This window comes from Cynoglossus semilaevis, chromosome 7 (genome assembly GCF_000523025.1).
Source record: "Cynoglossus semilaevis isolate Cse_v1.0 chromosome 7, Cse_v1.0, whole genome shotgun sequence".
NCBI classification, from domain to species: Eukaryota; Metazoa; Chordata; class Actinopteri; order Pleuronectiformes; family Cynoglossidae; genus Cynoglossus; species Cynoglossus semilaevis.
The window spans coordinates 3,677,166-3,702,597 of record NC_024313.1 but is presented as its reverse complement, the minus strand read 5'-3'; the positions used below and the strand labels follow the sequence as shown (position 1 = coordinate 3,702,597).

Genomic DNA, 25,432 nt, shown 5'->3' with positions numbered 1-25,432 from the left:
GAGGACACACTGGACAGAGTATAACAATACTTTATTCAAACAGTGTTACACAGGGGGAGGAGTGGCTGTGCAGGGAGACACAAGACTGTTAAGCTGCTAGGGCAAGAATAAATCCTACCAGTGATCATTGGTTGTGCTGAAGGACAGGGTTGGTTTTCTAAAAATGTAATAAGAACAACTGCTTGTAAGAAAAAAAGGAACTAAACAACGCTGGTTTTAACCTTTTGTATCATCTCCTTTGTCTAAACTTTGGCCTGAGTGCGAAGAATGTGCACTGGTTATACAAAGGTCGTGATGTTATGGACGTCAGATGATTTAATGTCGGGTCCCTGACTGTCAGCTGCCACTGGGTTGCGTTATCTTCCTTAAATTTAACCAACTTTTTTCCTATAGTTCGTCATATAAAAAGTGTAAAATATTACCACATTTTGTAAAAACTAACCTCACTGCCTCAAGGCTGCTGTGACTGGACAGAAGAGAGTCCAGGATTTGACTGAAGCTGAAACTAGAAACATTCAAATGGTGTTTTATTTTTTTCATCTTATAAATACTCAAGAGAGAGGACAAAACAGATTCCACTTTTTTAGTTTTGCAAAGCTGCCTAACACCGCTGGGTTCGACTCCCATTCTTTCTGCTGCTTGGTCCTTAAACAGAGTCAGAAGTTTGCTCTTGTCTGGAATGTCAGACTGGAGCGTTCCAGCCTACCTCTCCATCATCTCACTGTTCCTCAGTTTACAGACAAAACGATCTAAAACGTTAAAAGCTGAGGGGAAAGTGGTATTTAGCCATGTCTGGTGTTTCTCACAATACTTTAGGAAGTGTTTTTATCCAGTCACAGAGGATGATGAAGGCTAATCCAGGCTGGTTCAGGTGGAATGTGTCTGGGATGAATCTGTGCCACTTCTTTCATTACCAGATAACCAGTTTTCACTTGTTGTTTCATAGTGAACATTAGAGTAAAGGGGGAGAAGGAACAAAACACTAAAATAAAACATGATTCAATTCAGGGGATTTTAATAGCACTTTGTAGTGTGTGGTGCACTTTCCCTTTAATCTGTTACACTTCAATCTAAATCTGTCAGTCTCTCTAAAAGATACCATTTCACGTTTGAAACATTAAATATCTGCAGTGAAAACTGTCACAGAGTGAGTCACAAAGTCTAACCTAGAAGTCCTGTATGAGCAGAGCTCAGTCTGATGACATCACACTCTAAGCTACCAATACAGCGACCTTCTGTCTACATGTGCCCTAGAAAAAAGTTGATTTTTTTACCTCCCAATTTTTTTTAGCAGAATTTCTTGCTACAATTCAAATAACTATATAAATTGTAGTAAAATTCAAACTAAGACCAAAAGTTAAGTTTTGCAAATCTGTAATTAAAGACCAGGAAGGCCTTAAGGTTACAGCCCAAGATCCTCATTTCAGGATCTGTGTACGAACATGAATTCATGAATTTATTTGCGTATTTTGTTTCGTTTCGAGTTTTAAAATGGATAAAGGCCCACAAGATAAATAAAAGATAAAAAGTGGGCCATCATTAAAAAAACAACATATATGTATATTTTCTTTTGACTCCCATTTAGACAAAGGTCAATGTTGCCCATTGTCGCCTCAATCTCCCAAATATCCGTGTGTCTACTCGTCCTCTCTCGCAATCAAAAGTCTGATTGATGTTGCCTTTGTTCCCTGTGGTCCAATAGGAATGATCATAACAGTTCAATAAATAAGAACTGGATTATAGCCGCCATCACACTGTGGGTCAAAAATAAACTATTTATAAAGTAAAAGTACGACATAACAAGTACAAAGAAGATTAATCTGGGTATTTTTGTCCTGAAAGAGTTAACCTAACAGGTTGGGAGTTTTTATAAAAAGTAAAATGTTACGTCTGGTTTGTGACGTGTGCTTGACTGTTAACGCGTTTACAAACCAAGTACCGTTAGTGTGACCCTAAAAATAGTACTGTAAAAAAAGGTAAAGCATTTGTTCATCGACACCAACATTGAATGAGCAGAGGGGCAGTAAAATGTACCCTCGTCTCTGTGGGTAAATACATCCAATATCAAAAGTGTGCACACACATTTGAAACTGGAAAAAAAAATCTGTTGTCCACAGTTTTTTTCTTGTGTCTGGAAAAATAATGGACATCCTAGGCTGTAATTACAGGCGAATAGTTCGAGTGAAGTACAAATGTCACACCAATGCTCATCAGTGCCTCCCTAAAAATTGATTTTTGTAATATACGACAAACACTATCTTTGTAAAACAATCTGTTAAAGAAACAAAACCGTACTATTAAAAAAAACAAAAACACACTAGAAATGTTACGCTAATTAAGTGGTTCTGTTCCATTTTCCCCAAACACAGAGAGGATGTGATTTATTCTTTTAGTTGGTCTGAGAGAGACTGACTGTCGATCCACCAAGTACATGTATGTGTGTAAAAGCTAGACTGACGGAGAAGGTCTGCCGACGCCCTCGTTCTGCAGCTCTTCAGTCAGTCAAGGTCAGTTATTCAAGGATGATGAAGGTCGATGAACGTAAGAGACGACAGACGTGGTTCGTCCGTCAGTTCTGGGAAAATAAAGTGAAGACGGTCAATCTGGGCAATGGAACGACCACTTGAAATACACGTGTAAACACACACAGACTGGTTTTTCTGTGATCTCCAGTAGCTTTTGCTTTTATTTAATTTTACTCTAATTCTTTTTTGTTCATGATTGTAACTGATTTCTTATCGTTACCTGTCAATCCTCCTCCTCAGCCAGTTCAGTCTCTTTATGAACCACCACTCTGGTGACAGACATGTCAGGATGCTGCTCTTTGGCTTCCTTAATGGCCTGGGCCAGTGCCTGCAGCACCATGGGGCAGCCACACAGTGGAAGCACCGAGCATGGTATGTGTCAGTGGAGATGGGATGAGAAATTAAAATAAAAAGAAGCATTTACAACGGTACTACTCTCGAACTGGTGAACATTTTTTACTTCTGTTGAATTAACTGTGATGTAAACAGAAGTAAAAAATAACATCTGAAAACCGAATTGAGCAAATGACACGAGGCAGATGTAAAGAAGGGTGGATTTTCACTTTTTAAATAAGATTAACACAAATTTTTGATTAAAAAAAAACAGTAATTTTACTGACAGACTTTACAAAAACTGTTGTTCACTTTAAATTTTTGACACTGTTATGAACGTGTCCATATGCCATTGACTGAAACCTAGAATATTTACGACAAAGTAGAACCAAAAGTGGAATCGTTTTTTGTAAGTTTTCATTATAAACTCACAGACACTGGTCTTTGTGAAGTCCAACTGTACTCTGCTTTTTACTTCCTTGTCATTTGCTCAGTGTGGCTTCAACATGTAGTATTTTTTCATAATAAAAGGAAAATTGATTGAATGGCTGAAGCGAAAACAAGCAGCAACAACAACAACAACAATAATAATGATGATGCAGCAAAACACTGTTTACATTAATGTAAAGATGTAATGAGGTGTAAAGATGGATCCAAAACTCAGACGATGAGTGGAACCTGAGTGAAAAGGTGATGGTTTTGTTGTTTTTGCCACCAGCTAATATTGAAACATTGTAATAAAATTAGTATATATTATATTTAACACCTGTAGAGTCATTATCCACAGGATCTAACTTGAACTAATTTGGTAAAACTTCTTGTGATTCTTGTGGAGGGCTTTTTGGTCAATTTAATATTTAATCAATAATAAAATATTATTTTTAAATCTACCTTAAACGTGAATCAATGAAATTATCATTTTTTGGTGAGATATCTTTTTTAACGTGTCAGTGAAATCTGACCTGGTCATGGTCGATGTCACAGTCACCAGTGATGACAATCCGCTTCTCAATCCTCGTCTCTGACAGGCCACCCTTCAATGTCTGGAAAAAATATAATATAAATAATAAACCTTTAATGCTCTGAGCAGTTGAGTCTTTTTTTAAGAGAAAGTGAAAACTCCAGAGTTCATGAAGCCAATTATTTGACGTGTGTGTGTGTGTGTGTGTGCAGCCGTACCTTGGTGATGTGTGTGGTCGTGGTCGTACACAGAGATTCAGAGGTGATTGTCTGAGCAGTCATCAACACACCTGGCTCACCATCACCATTACCGTCCAACTATTACAGGGGACAAAAAGAAATAATTTGTGTAAATCCACACTGGTCCAGTTTTCACACCTTGAATGGAAACAACCAAGAACAGCAGCACTTTGGAAAATTAAACATAACAATCTGTTTCTATGACAGAATCACGTTATTCTACACTCTTATTCTACAAACACAAAATAAGCCCTGAATCTGACACACAAACACACACACATAAGCAGGATAAATAAACTAAAATACAATTAAAAACACCCTTTGTTTGTGGTGTGTGCACCTGAGCTGCTTCATATGTGATGGTCTTGGTTTCCGTGTGTACGATGGGCACTTCTTTTGTTGCTATCTCAGTTTTCTGGGCTGCAAACGTGTCTGAAATAGTCACCATTTCTGTCTTTACCACAGGTGGCTGGGGAGGGAGGGGAGAGAAATGTGAGGGGGGAGAAAAGAGGGTTAGATGATTAGCCTTAAGACAGTTAAGGAAACACAGAAATATTCATGTTTTCTTTTGTTGTTGTTTGTGTTTGAGAAGGGAGCTGGGGTCAAAATTATACTAATGTATACTTTTTATATTGGTCAAAACGTTAACTTTAAGCAATGATACCGAGTAAGTACTATTAAGGTAATACATATATACTTATATATATATATACTTATACATATATATATATAAATATATATATATGACCTTTCTGTTAATAAATGTAATTAGTAAATTAAATCAAATTTTTAATTTCATAAGTAAGTGTTTTGAAAAAGAAAATAGATAAAACAACTGCGCTCTGTCAATCAACAATCAATCAACATGGAAATCCAATGTGCTCAACATCAACACCACAGATGTAGAACATGACAAACATCTACTTCATGCAAGGCAGCAGCCACAGCTACAACAGCAGCAGCAGCAGCAGCAGCAGCAGCAGCAGCAGCAGCATCGCTACATAAACATCTCTGGGTCGAACAGCGGTGCAGAAACAAGTAACTGCCAACGAACGCAGCCATTCAAATGGAAACAACGTGCAAAGTGATTGACATTCATGCGAGTGTGTGGCATTTTTAAAGCTTTTGGCATTGGCATTCACCACAGTAGTGTTACCATGGTGACCATGACCAGTCAAACAGGTACATGCAATTGTTGGTGCCAAACAACATGCAAAACAAATAAGTAAATAAAAAACAACAAAGATGATAAACTGTGTGCAGAAACAGAAAGTTGACACCCAGTAACAACATGCAGTTAGGCCCCATTTACGTCACAACACTGGAATACAGCAGAGAGTCGGCAGTGAGACTAACACAACACAATGTGCACAGCAATAATGAACTATCATTACAGCAGACACATCAAAATGTATGAATGATGAGATGATTCTACACAAAGATGATAGAATTATATTTAAAATCAGTTTTTTTAAGGTTTAAGGTTGAACTGTTTTTTACTGGCTAGTGATGAGTGTGAGGATGTACATGGGGCGTAAATATTCACACAAGCAGGAAGGAGACCGGCACTGTGGAAAGGAAGGAAGGAAGGAAACAAAGGATGTAGGTTTTTCTCTTTTTCTAGGGTTTGAAGGAGATACCAAAGCCTGGAAAAGCTTCAAAGTCGACCAAGTGAAATCTTTACCTCAGAGCAACAAATAACCTGTGGCCGAGGTTCGACCAGGAGAGTTTCTCCGTTCATTTTGGGCTCCTGCTTTTCTGCATGGCCGACCAATCCAATCACAGCATCCTCGGCCAGGGCCACACCATTAGGAACCTCTTCAGGAGTCATCATTGGTTCCTCTGTGCTTTCCTCTGATTCTCTTCCAACTTCCATTTCCTTTTCTGCGTTTCTCTTGACACCTCCTTGTCCCTCCTCTCTCTTAGATTCCTCTTCCTTTTTGCAGACATCTTCTGCTGCTTTAGTGATTTCAACAGGAAGAGAAGCAACAACAGGAGCAGACATGTTCTCATCCGCCATTTTGTCTTCCTCTACCTTGTCTTCCTCTTCCTCCTCTTCCTTTACCTCTGGCATATGTGTGGACGCAGAGACATTTGGGTGATACTCGGCTTCATCTTCGCTCTCGCTCTCAGACGACACACTCTCCTGTTTTGCTGTGGCAGCCTCTTTTGGCACCACTGCTTCCTCCTGCACCTTCACTTCCTGCTCCCTGGTCTCCTGCTTTGCGGGTGGAATGGCAGGTGAGTCGACTGCAACAGTGACAAGTGCAGGTTGGGTTGCTTTGGAAACCTCTTGGACGACAATGGTTTCCTCAATTTCAACGTCGGCCGTCTGTATGCACGCACATACACACATATACGCATTGTACACACACATGGACACACACACAGAGTGAAGGGCGTGGAGACAGAAAAAAAAAAATAAGATGATCATTGAACATAAACAAAAATCATGTTAACTTAAAATAAATCAATGTCAGAGGAAAATCAGGATTGAGAGGACTGTGGAGATAAGTGAAAAAGGTAAGGACAAGAAGGAAGACACAGATTATCATGTGGAGACGCCAGTGGCTCCGAGAGGACTGGGAAGACTGAGGCTGCAGGTGAGAATGAGTGAAGAGTGAAATGAAGAGTGAGAACAGGCGGCCGGGTGTACAACAACACAGAAGGAAGTGAAGACCACCTTTGTAGGTTCTTTGGTATCAGAGCTCGTACAATCAGCTGCAGCTGCCTCCGCACTGGGTGCATTAATCTGTGTGACAGAGAGGTTAGTGAGACATGTGACAGTTGACCACCCACCATGATGACATCACAACCGTTTTAAAAGGGTCACATTCATCGCAAACCGGAAATACTGAGAAAATACTGAAGCAAAGGAGAACAGGAAGCCATGATCGTACAGGCAGAGGTTAGAAGTTATGAAAAACACGAAGACCTGTCGTCCTTATAACACTTAAATATTTACACCTCAAAGGAGAAACTAACAGATCTGTGTGGACAGACAACTCACCAGTGAAAAGACATAATAATTAAACCCAAAGAAACAGTATAGTGTCAAGCTAACTCATCAACATATTTATATCACATCAACAATATTGTTCCACACTGTGTGTCTTGTTTCTCTGTAGGTAAATAAATGAAATAACCTCTTTAATTCTAAGCAAAAAGGTGAAAGAAGGAGAAGAACAACTGCACTTCCAGACAGACATACCACTTGTTGCTGCTGAAAACGTACTGCTGTAGCAGGGGAGGAGGTGAGACGTTTCTCCCACTGGTTGGATTGAGGAGGCGAGGCAGGAGGCGCCTCCATAAAGGAGCGTTTTAGCTGGCTAACGCTAGCTTGGTGTTTCAGAACCTCATCTTGGGTCTTATCATGATCCTGATGGGGTAACGGAGGGGAGGAGTAAGAGTGGTAGGTACGGTGGGGAGATTAGGGAGGAAGAGAGAGAGAGAGGGAGAGAGAGTGAGTACAGGATGAATGGAGGGGAGATGGTGTAGAGAAACGGCAGGTGATGAGAAAAAAAGAACCAGGTCCACAGTAAGTACAGTAGAGAAGATGGAGAGATAGAAGAGAGAATAAAAAAGAAATTGACAGGTGGGAGGGAAGGAAGAGAGAGGAGAGGTGGACATAGAGGGATGGGGGTGTGGGGAGGGAGGAAACTTTGGTTTATCAGAACACAGTAACATTAGTCTGTCAATCAAGAGTGAAATAACTTGAATGCTGTGTCTCACTGAAGCCTGCAGGAAATTAAAATTGTGTGTGTGTGTGTGTGTAAACAGGCTGCAGTAAAACACAGCATCTTTATCTCAGTGAACCAGGAACAGCTGGACATAATGTGAATCATGGAGTTAATAGTAAGGCTTTAACTTCAGTTTATTTTTCCAAAAAAGTGGACCGTGATCTACCAGTGGATCACAAAGAGAGTGCTGGTAGATCAGGAGTAATTAAAATATGTTAAAAAAAGGTTTTGTCATCTAAATATACTTCTATATTTAGTACTATACAGTACTATAAGAATACAGCTATGTGCATTAAATAAGTACCTGGACATATGTAGTATGTATACAGTAAAGTATATTCAGTTTATATCAGCAAAAATATACTTTTAATATGTTTACTGTAGGTAGATCACCTTAAGCCTGGTTGTATGACTAGTAGTTCCCAAGCCAAAATAGTGTGGACACCACCACTAGTCCTATCAACAAAACAGGGCACAGAAAGAAAGTGTATTTTAAATTAATTTAAATTACCTTGAGGTGACATTTTTAACAATTTGTGGCTTTAAGTTAGTATTCATAATTGTGTTAAATAATAAAATAATTGTAAAATAATTAAACTGAGTTTTAATTAAATACTTCTTTACCGCCACCAGTAACCACATCACTATTTACCCCATGTTTCACAAAAGTTTGCTGTTTGTTTAGTGAGGCGTTACACCACGTGTGAGTCACAGTGGCAGCCAGTCAGCAGAAAACAGTGAGGGAGGTCATGGTGTCGTTCAGGGAGGGCGGGGTTAGTCAGGTTAGAAGAATCACACACTTGAAGTTTGAAATGATCAAAACAACCATGTAATGTTATCATCCAACAGCACTCACTGTGCACAGAGCATGCATGGAAGCCATGTTCACACACTGCTGACCGGCCCTATTCAGAAAGCAGCTGCTGTGAAAACTCAGGCTGGAAGTGTCATCCAGACATGATGACAGATGAGCACAAATATGCTGAAATGGTTTTCAAAGGTCTGCATGATTTCTTATCATTTATTGAAATATATTTCGAGACTCCCTGTCAATAAACGTGCAACATTTTGATGTACTAATTGCTAACAAAACGAAATGACTATAAAAAGAACGTAAGATGTAAATGTAAAACATCAACTACTGTATATGTCAGCTACTGTATTCACTAAAGTCTTTACTTACTTACTTAAGTGCATATTTTAATGAAATTTTTGAACAATCATTTATTTTAGATTCATGAATATTAATACAAAATATGACTTATATATAATCCAGCCGACATCTTCAACTTTGCTGAAATCTGAATGAGGACAATTCAATCTTGTTGCCCAGAACTTTTTCAATACAGTCTTCAAATTGCCAGGAACAAGTGAAGACTTGATGAAAGAGCATCCACACGCTCATGCATGCACACAGAGCCTGAGAGTGTCAGAGGGCAAAGGTCGTCCTGTACAGTACAGTCACAGTTACAGAGGAAGTTGTAGATCTGATGGCGTCATGAGTACACAGAAACATGTAGCTCTTATAGTCGGCCATCAGGCGACACCGGTACCAACCTCCAACATTAAATTACTGTGCCTCACATATATATTGTCCCCATGCACTCTCAATGGACTCTGGAAGGCAGACATACAGCAAAAGTAAAACGGTGAATTTAAAAAAAAGGTTAGTTCAAATGACAAATGTGCTCTGGTCAAACTGTACAAAACAAACAGTTAGATGAACCTACATTAAAGTAAATATAACAACATAGCCTCCATGTCTCAAACTGAAGGCACAGTTTTCCCCCACCACCAGCAGCAAACCCGAATGTGCCTTGAGTGAATTCCACTGTGACAACAAACACACCGTAAAAAAAAAACAAAAAAAAAACAGCAGCAGCTGAAATTGTAAAACCATGTGCAGAGCAACCAAAAGTGACCATTTAGTGCCTTCTAGGATCAGTGTCAGTACACATGCTTAATCTGGAATCTGGAACTTGAAGCTCACACAGCTCAGTCTGCTGTTCAATATGAACACATTCCAGATTAGGTTCTGTTGTATGGACACCAATCTCACCTCAAAAAAAAAATCACCAGAACCAAACCAACACACACAGGCAGAACAAATGATTGACAGACCAAATACACAATCAAATAACCAATAATAATGTGTGAACCTGCGGGGGGGCAACCTCACTGGCTCCAAATGACTGTTGATATGTAAGGTAGAGGAGAGAGTAAGGACAGGTTAGGTTCACCCTGCAGGTGCTTCACCACACATCAAAAAAACCACTTTCACTCATTATTTCTTTTCACACATCTACAGCAACTCCTAAACTGCAAAGCATGCTGGTAAAAAAAAGAAAAGAAAAAGAAGACAGGCCCTACAGACCTGGGTGGACGTAGGTTCAACCTCAGCAGGGCTTAAGTCCACCTCCTTAACCTTCAGTGGTGTAGCCATGACATAATGAGGAGTATGGGATGTCAAAAAGAAAATAAATGATATGGATGACGGGAACCACTTTGTTTTTTTCACCCCTGTGCTGGGGAGAAAAGCTGACCACTGCACCGATCTACCCACCCGCGGCATGTGACAGGATTTGTTGTCCAGGAGGGGGCAGTGGATTTTAGTGATTGTCAAAATAATTCCCTCAATATGTTGACAATCATATCACACTTTAACTGAAAATGGAATTCAATAAATATATGCCAATGAAAGTAAAGCAGTTATCCAAGTATATTGTAGTACCACTTGGTACTGTACTTGTACAATGTTCCTAATATAGTATTTATGAGTAATTAATCCTACTCTATATGATTAACTATATACAAAGCCACAAAGCTTGACACAGTTGTAGTATTTATCTGTACATATTTATACATAGTATACATATTTACCATCGGTCTCATCATCACTCTAGACCTCAGCGGCAGAATTTAGCCCCTGCAGTTTGAATCAAAAATATTGGCAGCTCACAGTATCTTGTTTCCTAATTCAATTATTGCAGCTGAAAGGAGGAGACATCGTTCAGCTATGACAATCAAATTTGATGATTTTTTTTACACATTCTTCCTGTCACTGCATAATACTGACTTATTCATAATAATCTTTATATGGAATCTACGGACAGAGAATACTGCTACTAATACTGTTTTGTTTGTTTATAGATTTCTCTGTCTCTTGTATGTCTACTGTATAACAATGCTGTTTATCTACTATATTTCTACAAATAAATATATATAATAAGCCATAGATAATAAATAGAATAAAAATAGATAAACTTCACCTAAAGTAAAGACAAAGATAGAGGTTTTAACAGATGCTGTAAAAGTGGGAAAACATATAGTATGTATATATATATGTATATAATAATGTATATGGGTGTGCTTATGCAGCAGGATCACACATCTCTTGGGTCCAGCTGGCACCTGTGTGTGTGTGGTGCCTGTTGCGTGGAGGTGTGTGTGTCTGTGAGAAAGGAGACCCCTGCTGGCTGAACCCAGAGCTTAGGTCCCTCTGATCACATGGACCTTCAGTAATGAACAGGGGCAGCATTGCTTTTTGCCGACTGGAGACAACTTTTTCCAGGTAACACAGGGTCAAACCCAGGGGCGCTGCTAAAATCAAGGCCAAAACCAATGACTGGCTCGCTGTCAGCATCACAACCAGGAGAAAGACGACCAGCAGGCAGGGGAGAAACAGAGGGGAAGGATTAAGAAGGTAGTGGTGCACTGATACACTAGAAAGTGAAAGGAAATTTAGGGGTAAATAAAAGTAGGAAGAAAAGGGGAGGCATGAGGGGGAGGAGAGGGAGGGTAGAGGGCCGATGAATGAACCAACTATGGGCAATTGTAGCTGTTTTCTGTGAAAGGTGCAAATTGGTACCAGGTTGTTAAACTTGGTACGGAGATGACTGATACATAATGTCACAAAACGGTTGATTTTTACAGAGATGCTAGTCAAGTGAGAGGGAATACATCTGAAAATCTTAAGTATTTTAGCTGACTTGAGCATTAGTTTGAACCCAGTTACTGTCAAAAATCTAACTTTATTATTTAATGCTGAGAACAGCTTTGTCAGATGACACACGTTCCTATCTTTTCCCAATGAAATAAAACACAAGATAAAAGAAAAATATTTGAACACTCCACTGAAGGAAAACCATCTTTGCCAAACTGATGTTGCTCTGGTTTCTGACTGGCAGATCTCCTCCTCTCCACAGACTTCTGTGGTGCACGTTTGTGGGGCTGTGATTGTGTTTGAGGTTTGAGGGTTTTGTGAAAGGTGTTCAAAAGAAGCCGACTGCTGTTCGGACGTGATGGAAGGGAGTGAGGGAAGGGACCAGGGACTGTGTGAGGTGGCGGCGTCGTCGATAAGATCGCCATCTTCAGAGATGTCTGACAGGCCGTGGTCGAACTCAGAGATGGAGTCCAGGGATGGAGGTATGGATGAAAGTGAGGAGGATGAGGAAAAGGAGAGAGGAAACATGAAGATTGACTGGTGGATAGCAATTGAGGGAGACAAAAAGGCAGTAAAAATGGAAGAAAAGGAGAGGAAAGAGATGAAAAATAGACCAGGAGAAGAGATGTGAAAACCAGTGGGGTGCACAGATATTCACACAGTGCAGGAAGACGCAGCAAGTAACATGACATACAGTGAAAAAACAAAAGTTCCATTTTTCATTCAAAAAATGAAGACATGCATGTGTAAAGGGACAGAAAAAAAGAAATCAAATAATGTGTGAAGAAGAAAAAGAGAAGGAGAGACATAACATTAGTCAATGCAGATCACAGCACACAAGGTTAAAAGTGAACACAGCATAAGCAGAGTAAGACTGTGTAGAAACAGTGTCAACAACAGGGAGTTAAAGCCCAGGTCCACAGTGCTGAGGTGGGAGCAAGAGACGGGGGGAGAAAAGGACGAGTGGGAGGAGTGACACAAGAGGCATGCAATCATAATCCATTTTATCGTCCAGTTTTGGGGCCTCATAGACTGGACAGTCTGACCAGTGAACTAAACACCTCTGAGTTGATTATTCAACTTTAAATTCAGTGGATCCTGATGTGGGTGGGGGGTAGGGAATTATGGGGGAAGGAAAATGGTCTAAACGGTGCATCAATCATTAGGATCAGGAGCCAAAGAGCAGAATACCACCAACATAGAAAATAAATACAAACTTTGTCTTTATGGAAGCTTTCCTCCATTTTCACTGTCCTGAAAACACAATCTCTTATCTTTACGTATTCACTACCTTTCATGGAAAACACCACACAAACACACCTTAGAGTCTGAGTGGAGATCCAGGCGATGCTCACGTCCATTCTCGGCTGTGTCCCTTTCAACGTCCGTTATGCTGATCATTGGCGCTAAAAAAGGCAAATACATATTGTATTAAAAACACAGCAACATCTGTCTCCCTCTGGGGGAGAGGACGATAGGCAAACACAAATAAAATTGGGTTGAGTTCATACAAACTTAATGGCTTGTGAAAAGTAACAGTGGTTCCAACAGGGGGCGGTGCAGGATCATTGTATAAATCAGAGGAAATAGAACAGCTGCCTGAACTTTAAGCATGTGTTTTAGGTTTTTGTGCTAATTCCTGAAATAAAAAAAAAGAGATGGCATTCGTCTTTTTTACATTAGGCTCGATTTTTGTTTTACATTAGATGACATGATTTAGGCTCGATTTTTGTTTTACATTAGACGACATTTACACATTACATATACATTTTTACAGTAAAGAATGTCACAGCACTCATCTAGAAGAGAAAGACTGTTTTTTTTTTCTGCCTGTAGTCACAGTGTTTGCTGTGCTGTATTTATTCTATAACATGGAGCCCTCTCTCCTTGGCAAACACAAACAACACTCTCCCATTTCAATTCTTTCTGCTTTTCTCTGTGTGACAGGAAACATATGCTGCAGCTATTTCCTGTATCTGGTCAGACTACATCCAAACACAGACACGCACACACCGAGAACCCTGTCTGACCTCTCTATCTTTGTCTCAACTTCTAGATTGCATCATTCCTTCCATTCTCTTCCCCGTCTGTCCATCTGTTCCTTAATTTATTGAGTAGTGTTGGGAGGAAAGCTGAAGCATCGTGTTTTTGTGACACTCTGCTGTGCGTCCATTACCTCCATCCACACTGCGACTGATGCGTTTTGATGAGGTGCGTTCAAAAGTGGGAGAAGGTCGGTCTATGAGGGAGCTGGCCAGACGGGTCTGAGCCTGGGTTCTTCCACTGTAGCGGAACTTGGAGCCCAGAGTCAGGAAACGTGCCTTGGTTGGAGGTTCTGGTGCGTTTAACCTAAAACCAAGAAACAAACAGAGACACAGAAGAATAACGTGAGTGAATAAACCAAATATAAAACAGGGCTGACATCATCACGACACCCCCACCGTCTCTTATGGCCACAGGGGATACAAGCGTTCATACTGCAGCGTCTACAAACAAAACAATGCTGAGCTTTTCATTTTTGTGTTAGCGTGCATACCCTGCTTCATCTATTAGATCAGAGCAGAACATTTTTACTATAAGGAGGTCAGTTAAAGAATTTTCCTCTCCTGGCAGCTTGGATGACAGAGCATCAAAAGATAAGATAAAACTTCCTTAATTCCACACCAGGGATTTGGTTACTACAACAGCAGTTTTGACACATGGTAACACAAAAAAGTTAAAAACAATACACTGTGAAATAAAAGAGCAGTGCAGTTTAAATCTCAGAATTTAACCCTAACTCTAAATCTAATTAGTGCTTGTTTGATAAACGTCCCATTTTTTTACCTATAGAAGCTGTGGTTCTCCACGCAGACCTTCCACAGCTTCTTGGCAGAGCGATGATTCTGGAGTTTGAATCCCACCGTGCTCTCAAACTGCTCCGTCTAGCACAAAAGAAAGAAAGAAAAAAAAAAAACAAGTACATGAAGATATTTCATACAACACAACTGTTAAAACATGACTTGTTTATTCTCCTCTGTTAACACAAGTGAGATTCATTTCTGGTCCCGTGAGCAGGACGGAGTAAACACTACTCACGACAGTATTTACTCTGCACATGTGCTTGTACAAACCTCTCCAGGCCTGATCTTAATGTAGAAGTTGTTCCTCTTGTATGAAATTTTGAGGATTTTGGGCCAAGCAAAACGATTTATCCGAAGTCTGTCTTTGTAAACCAGGAGTCCGTTGGCGCACACGCCCAGCATGAGGTCCACGCCCTCGGAATCCTGTCAGATACAGTTAAAAAATGATTCATAATCTTCACAGGACCCTTTAAATGCACCTGCTTTTATGGCTAAATCTAATCATACCATGCATGTATTGATTTTTTTAAAGTAGTCTTCTTAAGGTCAACAGAAACTCAATTACACACTCGCACACACGCAGATAGTTGGTAAACACAGCAACACAGGAGACTGGCTCACTGACAAAGCTTTTATGTCCATAACCATCTGGTAATGATAAGGAGGTATTGATTACAGTGGCGAATTAACAGAGGGAAAAACTGTTGCACTAATGGAGGAGGAAGTATGTTGCTAATGGTCAGTTCAACTGAGACATACAGCACACAGATGTCACATGGCTCAGCTCATGCTTTTCCACAGACATCGATCTCTGTCCTTGCTGTGAAGTGAAAATGCTTTGAAAGTGAAAATGCATTAACAAACCGTGCTGGTTAATTTAATATACTATTCAAGTGGATTATATATTTGGTATGTTATACATCGAGTGTTCCGCTTTATCATAAAAATGTTGTATTTGGAATAGTAAATTTAAATATGACAAAATGAGAGGTCAGTCTATTTGGTCTGGTGTCTCTGAATCTCTCCTTCTATTTAAGGACTCCTTTCCCTTTTCTCTCCCTTGTGCATATTTACCATTTCTACTCTCTGTCCTTTCTGCACAGAGACACACAATTAGACACATGGAAAAAATGCATGCACTCTGCAGATGACCTGCAATCCCACTGAGAGAGACTGCCTGTTCCCATAGCAATGGACTCCCTAAGTGTTTGTACAGCTGACACACACGTACACCCGGGGAAACACAAAAGCACAGACACAACATTCCACTTAAACCACATCAAAGAAACTCTGTTAATCCCAAGATAACAACAGAAGAGAAGAGGATTCACTGGTACCTTGGCGGGGTGCAGGTCCACTCCGTACATGGACAGTTTCTTGGCATTTTCCAGAAACTGCGTGTCGGCCTGTGCTGGTGTCATTCCCCTAAATACACAGGAACAAATACATCACTAAGAAAGCCCTCAGATTCTGTTGAATAGTTGTGTTTATAGCAGTGGTCCCTGACCTTTTTTTGGCATATATTTTGACATCACAAATTTCTGGCGACCCCAGAGACACTTTAGTAGTTGTCACTTGATCACAGCCGTCATTGAAAATGCACTGGCTCAGATATTTTAAATGCTGTATTATATTTGAGCATTAAGTTTTTTGTTTTTTTTATCAAATACTAGACATCAGGCGACACGATTTGAATTCCAGGCAATCTGTGTACGATCGTGACCCCAAAATTGAAATGCAGTGGTTTATATTGTACACAAGTGTCCATTAAATAATGACTGGGACAGATGTTAGTCACATTCCAACTAAAGAGTTCACTGAAAAGTCAGCAAATGTTCCCAAAGTTTTTGGAATGACATCAACAAGTCCTGTCTGACCTGTGAGACTTGTGGAGTTCAAATATCTTCTCCTCCATCTCTCTGTTCTGACTGGGTGCAATGTTGAGCTGGTTGATATAGTCCAGAGGTCGAGGCTGGTCTGGGTCATAGTCACCAAATTCTGCCTGTGAAAGAACCGGGAAAGAACTCTCTGTTTACTAACAGGACACATGAAAGAAAGAGCGGTGCCTGCACGTTCACTTGCACAAGTTGTGCCGTACCTGCAACGTGTACGATCCCAGCAGAGCGTGAGTGACGAAAGAGCACGGCAGTCGACCGGTGGCTACATCTTCACGGAGCTGCAAACACAACAGGTACCTACGGAGGAAGAATGAAAGACGTCTATTTACCGCCGTAACAAACAGTATGCTGCAGTGTGGGCTCTAATTAGGAGCTGAAGCTAAGCTTTAGTCAACATCCTAACATTCCTAAACTTGCAGTGTTAAGTGTATGTGAGTGTGTTTCTGAGCATTTATGAAAGAAATCATTACATGAATAAGGTCTTTGTAAATGACTTGTTCTGAAACCTCGGGATACTCAGCCTCCATTGAACACAATCTCTTTCACTTTAGCAGGACAGGACATGGAGACTTGAACCTTAGTCATTCTGTTACAGGGCTTTCTGTTCACCAAAGCAAAACCCAATAAAGTATTTATGTGAACAAATGCAGTGTTGGCCATCGCAAGATCTTTGAACAGACAAAAAGGACATAGGCTTTTAAGCGGCAAACAAGGAATACTAAAAAGAAAATGTTCTGTTTGTTAGTCGAGACAAATGTTTGTCTGGTGCATCTAATATTTTTCACTCTTGATGGGGTCTTTAACAGTAAATTTGAATTTTTAAGTCATACTAATGGCTGGTCAACACTAAATACTGTGACCAGTGTAGGCTGTTAGTTACACGTTCATGTGTGTGCTGGCGTGTCCTCGATTAGCCTTCAGCTGCAACCATCACAGAAGTTGTTCGCTCCATTAGACATACCATTCAGCCTCAACGCAGTATGTTCGGAGCACGCCAGTGTGTGGCTCTGCATATGTATAAATAGGCTCTGATGAAGTTAGCACTACAGCAGAGAGACTGATTATCAGGTGAAAGGAGTGACACTTGTCTGACCTTTTTGGGGGGTTGAAACCAAAAATAGAGCTCAAAGGAGGGAGAATAATGACTCGTCTGTTTAAATTTTGACAAAATAGAGCTCAAAGGAGGGAGAATAATAATAATTTTGACCTTTTTTATTTTAGGTGGATAGATCTGAAAACTACCTCAGCTCTATCAATTCTATCCAGCTCCCTTCCCACAAAGACTCATCTGTTTATACAGATTTGAATACATAATGGTATAATCCTTAACATGTGTGTCTGCGTACCTGGTTATGTCTTCACTGAGCAGCGACGGGTCAGGAGGGTAGAACTTGACGTTGAAGGAAAACTGCCAGTTGTTGCCTGAAGAAGGAGAGACGTCAAGAGTGATTTAAACGTGCGGTGACATCACATATGAAAACCATCTGAGGTTTTCTTTACTGCAGGATGAGAATGTCTGGCTGCACTTGTCCTTGCATGTGTGCGTGTGTGAGTGAATGTGAATGAGGAAAACAAATGCAAAACAGCTTCTAAAAAAACTATGCTATGCAAACAAATTGATAAAATTAGAAATGAAAAACAAATAATATTATCATAGCTGGAGAGAATAGCAGGCTAATATTTATCATCAGGAACAGAAGCGTGTTAACTGGCGACTGAGACAACTGTATTCAATCCCACATCTCATAGTTTCCTGCTTGTGTGGAACAGATTTCATTTTCCATTTCAATTCGGCTGCGGTCTCATTAGATCATTTTAGCAGGACGCCGTATTGCCGTCCTTCTGGTGTCCGCACAGCTACACAGACACGCTCGCTCCAAACACTCAGTCCTGATAACACACGAGATGAGATCACATCGGCTGGAAAATCCAATAGAGGAGACATCAAGTCACGACCGTTCTCCCAACTCTCTCAAGGTCACGGCCACATCGATGGGCAAGCGGACGTGCACCGATAAAAGCTCACATACACACACCCAGGGGAAAATGTGTCACTGTAAAAGCACTTAGGGAAATTCTACACTGACATGATTAAAAATATCAATTCTTTCCACTACTGCCACAACACACATGTCCGTTCTTTCTTTGGTAAAATAAAGTAAAAAAATAAATACTTTTAGAGCACATTTCTACTTCCTGATCCGTGTGTGTCTCCTGGTGAGTGAGTATTGGTGTGTGTGTGTGTGTGAATTCTGTGAGTGTGATATTGAATTTGGATATCTTCCTGGAAGTGTTCAGAGGGTCTCCTGTGACCATTTCAAAATTCCACTGAAACCATGTCCTGTCCATCACATCCAGCAATGTGAATTTTTAATCTGATTAATCACATGACACAATAAGCTGTGATTAATCGACATTAAGTGACAGATCTACAGTAAATTTGACATTTATTTCTGTATATTGCTGAAAAAGAAAGACAAAAACTCCCTACTTTCTAAAATAACAGCATTGTCCCTTTTTGTAGCCTTAACAAAATGTTGTGTTCTCCATGAAACTTTAGGAGAAAAAAATAAAAACTGAAACATGACTATAATGTGAAGAGAATGAAGGTGTCAGCCTGTTTGACACTCAACCATGACGTGACAAACATGAGGGCTGCTGTCAACCATTAACAGCAGCCACATGGCCTGCAGAGGTCTGCTGACTGGACTCAGCACCGACTGACCAGCTTTTCTGCTCAGCGTCCAGGGAAATTTAGCATGACTTTGGAGGAGTGAAGGAGTCCTGTTTCCATTATTTGTTACTGTGAAATCTAAGAAGGAGCTCCTTTGCTCACTCTGAAGAACCTGTGTTTTACTTTTGCTGCTTCGGTCACTTGAGAACTGACAGTTTCACTGTCGAGTTCCCATGCATGGTTCGTCTCACTGTGGGCAGCCGAGGCATGAAATCCATGTTTGTTTACTTTAGTTTTGCTCTAACATCAGACATTGCACACTGTGAGGGAAAATGTAATTCCTGATATCACCCAGTATATAATATTAATGGTATTTATATGATAATGTATACAATACATTGTTTCTAACAAACTCCAAATTATTAGTCATGTTGTTCCTTTGCAAAAAAACAGTGGGGTAAAATTAAGATCAGAAGACCATCAAACCCAGCAGATTTAAAGATTGGCCAAAGAAGAATACTTAAAAACAACTGCAGTCTGATATTCTACATTTCAAAACAGACTTTCAGGATTTGGAATGCTAATTATCTGATATTTTTGGAGGGGAATGAGGGATTGAATGAGGGACGAGCACAACCATGCTTTTGTGATTAAAACAAATATTTACTGCCATAAATATTTTAAAAGGTCGATGTTTATTGACAGTGCTATGTATAATCTAATTATAATTATCCAATTATCTAAAAATAAATAAATAATGCAATTTCCCAGCCTGGATCAATAAAGTATATCTATCTTTCTATCGATCTAACTAGTAGCACAGTAGTACACTGTTACATCAGTACATGTCCAAACACTGTTACAAATATAACTGAACTTAATCCTATCTCTAACTTTAATCTGACTCCAACTCTGATTCTACCTCCAAACTAAATCTAGAACCCCAAAACACCATCTCTCTACGTGAGAACCTGCAAAATGTGCCTACAAGGACAGAATGTCCCGTCAAGTACCAGGAACTCACACCAACACCCACACAGTGAGGCATCAGTCTCACATGATCGCAGGAACACATGATAATATAATCTTTCTCACTCTCCTCCCCTTCCTCTCTCTGTATAAACAGCCACACACACACACACACACACACACACACACACACGGTAGAAAAAATGTAACCCAAAGAACACATGTATCCAGACGGAGTGCTCTCATCCCTGTGCCGCAGACACACACAGCTACACCACCACAAAAACACAGGCATGCGCGCTCGCCGCACACTCACATATCCTTAGGGACCCACACACACTCTCACATACGTCAGTTCCACATAAACTTAAACTAAAATAACTTTTTATATGAACAAAATGACATGTTTTTCCCTCTTTCTTCCTCCTAACAGTGTGTTTTAAGTCTGCTGCGACCTATGGAAACAAAAGAGACAAGAAAGACACGTGTGCTGCAGAAACGTCAGGGACTTCCACTAGATCCTTCCAGAAAGTATTTTAGTTTCATTGAGAAGGAAATTATTTTCAAGTGTCAAATATTTACCGTGTCCTGAAATAACAGAGCACTTTGTTTGCTGGGCTGTATCACACCCTTGGTAGCCGTCTGTGAAGAAAAGCAGCGACGCCACACCTTGGCCTACATTTAAAGACTGGCGACATTTTATAAAAAGGATGGATAAATAATGAAGCAGAGTGATCGCTCCCTGGTAACCTCCGGTACGCCGACAAACTGCTGTCGTTTGGTTTCAAATGTCTCTGTCTTTGTTGGGCAGAGCTGTGGTGCAGTTTGTTTTCCTAATGCTACGAGGAAACCTGATCTGATGTTTTCATTACTTAGTATTTATTTATGTATTCACGGTTTTGGTGTTTTTACATGCAACACAGGAGAACAGAAACCGAGACAATTATAATAACAAAACACTTACTGCGTATCTGCCGCTTTATTTCCTTCATTGGATCCAACCAACACTGAAATGAGCAAAAAAGAAAAAAAAAACACAAATGACACATTCTCTGTTACAGAACGTGGCGACGGTGTCCAGACGCACATAACTGCATGTTCCACTCCACTACCATGTATGTACTGTAGGTGTTTGCAGATTCCTACCTTTTGCTCGTGGTTGTCCTTGTATGTCAGTCCAAAGTAGTCTTTTTCCAGAAGATTCAGGTGCTCACACACTTTGAAGAACAAGTACTGACCTTTGGCACGCTTCTGTGGAGTCACAGACACAAACATTATAATACATAATATGAATTGAAAAGATAGTATATACTAATGTATATATAATTTTTTTTCTATAGTTTTAAGTTAGACTACAACTGAAGAATGGTGAACATCAGAGACATTAAAATACCTATTTTTTACTAATAATTTCCAGGTATTAACCAGTTACAAAAACACAGACATTTTTACTATCCAGTTTCTCAACACAATCAATCAGTGCAGCATGATCATTTATGAAAATTAAGAGTTTTTTTGTTTAGTGTAGACAGTTTAGTCTTTAAGAAGTAAGGCTTCTGTACATTTTGTATCTGCTCCTATTGCAGGGCTGACCTGTCTACAGCGTGTTCTCCATGAGTTTAAAGAATTTAAAAATCATGTGAACAACCCTCAAGGCTTGAAACATATGTCAGGAAAACAAGTGTTCCATATAAAAAAAAACTTCTTTATGTGCATGGATAGAAATGGATGTTCTTGTCCATAGCTACAGCGCTAATCAAAGCATCTCTGTTCCTTCTCTTCCATCTAAATCCACTCCTTTATTCTCTTGCTCTTTTTGCCCCGGTCTCTCCGTCTGTCTCTGGGCAGCACATTCCTTCATAACTCCCGATGGGAGCCGCAGCCATAAAATCCTCCACACTCAGCTATGACAATGACATTTAGCTCACGGCCGTGCACGCGTGCCCGCACGCAGACACACAACAGTGCCCTTTGGGCAGAAAGAAGGTCAGACGCAAAGAGTGAAAGAGAGGGTGGAGAAAAAAAGGCAAGAAAGAAGGAAATAATTTAATAACGCACATTTCTTTTCAGTTAGCACAGCCCCAGTCTGACACTTGCAGAGACGTTCCACAGACGGCGTGGTCAAAGTGGAAGGAAAAGAGGATGAAAGAGGCCTTTTTTCCCTCCGCTCCTGCAACAGCTGAAAACATCTGCAGACACATGCGCCACATACTCTGACTGTCTGCTCTCCGAACATCTGAAGAATGTGACCTTTTCGGACTTTACCATCTGTGACCAGAGCACGGCTCTACCTTAGATCTGTCTATAGGACGCTGGAGAGATCTGAGAACGTACACTGTAGAAGAAGGTGCAGGTTTTGGTGATTTATTTAAATATTTTGGGAGTGTCACATAAGTAACCATGCACTTCTCCTGAACTCCTAAGTAAAACTTCAGTTCATCACGCTAACAGCATACAGTGTCTGTAGAATGTCTGTAGAACTAAATGGGTGCTTAAATGGCCTTTTTTAAACCTGCATTGACCGTTTGTTGGGTCTACACATTCCACACAGACACAAACATGAATTCACTGAAGTGTAAATTCCTCATAATTTACAAAAATAAATTTACCCTGGTCTGATTGAGACCTAATGAAATTCCCTGAAATGCTGCCTAAACCGTGTGACACTGAAATCCGGCTGAAACCAACACTAATGAAGTTCTCAGAAATGGCATTAAGACCATGTGACAAGGCAAGGAGTCGCCTTTGAAACATACTCTTGGAGTTAGAGTCGAGCCGAGGTTTTAATTCCACCAACTCCAAACAATGAAAAATGTATTAACCTGAGTCATTACGTGAATGAATGTGATGCTAATGTGAATGGATAGGAAAAAAAGGGGAAGAAAACATGCGAGACGGATTAGGTTTGTGTGTATGTGTGTGTTTGTTGGAATGAGAGTGATCAAAAATAATAAAAAAAAAACAGACAAACTTAATGTCTGGAATGCATTGTGATTCTCTATCTCACGACCTCAACTCTGCCAGTGTAGAGGGAGGGACAGATTGATATGCAAGTGAGAGTGTGTGCATGTAGAGTGTACTCTGAGTGTGTACTTGTGGACAAAAGCTGAGTTGCAGTATCAGCATTATCTCTCCTGGGACAAAGCAGGTACTGTTCAAACAACTGTAGACGGTCACAGACTCACTGCTGGGCGTTGGCATGAACTGAATCAAAAATCTAGTTTACTAGAGCAAAGATGCCAGTTAGAATTCCAGAACAAATTTGGACCTGGAACAGCTGAGCGCTCGATGGCGTTCCTTATGAAGCAGGCATCAGTGAATGCAGTTTGTTGGAGGCTTTGCCAGCAAACTGCAAAAAACTGCAAAAAATATAATCATATTTTAATTTTTTTCATTTTAATTGCTAATGATTGACCAGCACTTTCATTGTGATCGACCTGTAGATCCTGATCTACTTATTGGACACCTCTGATCTACAGTGTGTCTTGATTTGGTGACATGTGATTAATTTAAGATCAACACGCGTACTTGACTGCATGCGTGTGTGTACAGGGTGTAGGCCACGTGTCTGTTGCTGGTGTAGCAGATGCAGAACAATAATCTGGTAGGCCCTAATCTGCCTGGTCTGTGTGCAAATGTGTGTGTGTGCTTGTAGTAAGAGAGAGAGAGAGAGAGAGAGAGAGGGTGGTTCCAGGTATAAAGTCACCAGACAGTGTGTGTTTATCCCTCAGACCACACCCCAACTCTGTGATAGGACTCTTCTGCTACAACTGTACTCTAAGTCTGAAAATATGTAAGCCTCCACACACACACACAAAATTAATCACACACACACACACACACACACTGATCCTATTTGCAATTACATCACTGACACACTGACAGTAACATGTGGTCTCCATGACTACTGACAATAGTCTGTTACTATAATGTCACTTTGACTTATTGTAGTGTAATAAAGGACACTTGTTTTTGATGCGTTCAACGCTGATAATGTGACAATGAAAGGAGTCAGGAGTTAAACGTTTCCTCTAAGGAGTTTTCCTCCAGTGACATGTGTGTTATGTGTTAGCGGTCTCCGGCCTCAGTCCCTAAAGGATGGAGTAATTTTGCAAAAATGTGTGTATGATTGTGCATTTTTGTCCAATTACACCTTTCTCTCTAATTTTAGCAAAAGCATCATCATTCTTTCCTCAGTTATGTCCCAGTTTCTGCTATTACATTAGCAGAGCAAAGTCTAATATCTAAAGAAAATCTCTCCTAAGAAAGTATTATTCCACTGCGTGCAGGAATGAAGTAAACCACAAACAGTAATTAAAGGCACAGGCTGACAAACACTGTTAAAAGCCAGGGAAACATGTTACCCATTGGTTTGATCCCATGTGATCAGGACAGAACAACATGAGAGGGATCTGGTTTTTTTCCTCTAAACAGATGCTGAGAAAAAGTGAGCAGAGTTCAGTGTAGCAATACAACTTTAAAACGTCTTTTTGACCACACTCTTTAGTAATTATTGGTGTATACATCACACAAACATGTCTCACCTCCACCTCACAGGTGAAGTCCGTTCCATCCAGTAGAGCCACTTGACACACCACCAGCTTCATCTTGGCCTTCCTCACCAGACGTAGAGGAGACTGGAAGATAGAGGTTTGGCCTTCGACTCCTCCACCTCCACCCCGAAGCCCTCCTTCTTTTCCTTCCTTTTCCTCCACTTGTTCTTCTTTTGTCTCTTGTGACCTTTCAGGACTTTTCTCTGCACTTTCTTCCTTGGCAGGCTGGAGGAGGTGAAAGATGTGAGGTAAGAAAGTAAACTACAGTCCCACTGAGACAGTTTTCTCCATTTTCTTACACAGTAACTTCATGATAAAAAAGTCATAATGTACACAGTGGTATGAGGGAGAAGCAGTTTGTCCTAAGGAGAGAAGAAAACCTTTTCAGCTTTGAGTCTGAATCTGCTCTTACAACAGAGGTCTGATAATGAAAACACTGATGTCACTGGGTGGGCCCCGATGACTTAATGTGATCACTGGATGGAATAGATTATGTGTGCTCATGTTCAGGAGGGAGAAGTGGTTTTCCTGATCATTTTCAACAGTCCAAGTTACATTTTCACACAGCTCTGAGCCACAATTTGGGATAAAATATTTATCCCACATTAAAAACAAATCCTGTCTTACTTCTTCTTTTTTGGAAGTTTAAATTAAATATTAAACTGGTGTGCACTCCTGCCTTAAAGAAGATGTTTGCTGGTCAAATCCCCAGTCTTTAGGCATGGCATTTTCATGCTCTCTTTGTGTTTGCATG

The 25,432-nt window shown here is 40.3% G+C and overlaps 1 protein-coding gene across 8 annotated transcripts in view; it reads right to left on the bottom strand.

Moving 5' to 3' along the window:
• Positions 1-175: 175 nt before the first annotated feature.
• epb41l2 (erythrocyte membrane protein band 4.1 like 2) overlaps positions 176-25,432 on the bottom strand; it is a 35,718-nt gene continuing 10,461 nt past the window's right edge. The window contains exons 4-23 of one of the 8 annotated variants that reach the window (XM_008312809.3): positions 24,670-24,903; positions 21,272-21,376; positions 21,090-21,132; positions 17,829-17,904; positions 16,683-16,779; positions 16,462-16,586; positions 15,922-16,009; positions 14,855-15,007; positions 14,568-14,665; positions 13,918-14,090; positions 13,062-13,147; positions 9,958-9,990; positions 7,270-7,437; positions 6,742-6,810; positions 5,743-6,390; positions 4,399-4,527; positions 4,038-4,136; positions 3,821-3,901; positions 2,746-2,853; positions 176-2,575 (exon numbers count right to left, since the gene is read on the bottom strand). In XM_008312809.3, the coding sequence (XP_008311031.1) occupies positions 2,749-2,853; positions 3,821-3,901; positions 4,038-4,136; positions 4,399-4,527; positions 5,743-6,390; positions 6,742-6,810; positions 7,270-7,437; positions 9,958-9,990; positions 13,062-13,147; positions 13,918-14,090; positions 14,568-14,665; positions 14,855-15,007; positions 15,922-16,009; positions 16,462-16,586; positions 16,683-16,779; positions 17,829-17,904; positions 21,090-21,132; positions 21,272-21,376; positions 24,670-24,903 (2,610 nt within the window). In that variant the 3' untranslated portion in view covers positions 176-2,575; positions 2,746-2,748. Of the gene's footprint in view, positions 2,576-2,745; positions 2,854-3,820; positions 3,902-4,037; positions 4,137-4,398; positions 4,528-5,742; positions 6,391-6,741; positions 6,811-7,269; positions 7,438-9,355; positions 9,416-9,957; positions 9,991-10,172; positions 12,279-13,061; positions 13,148-13,917; positions 14,091-14,567; positions 14,666-14,854; positions 15,008-15,921; positions 16,010-16,461; positions 16,587-16,682; positions 16,780-17,828; positions 17,905-21,089; positions 21,133-21,271; positions 21,377-24,669; positions 24,904-25,432 lie in introns of those variants that run through there. The other 7 variants (XM_008312807.3, XM_025056656.1, XM_008312810.3 and 4 more) reach the window with 7 other exon arrangements.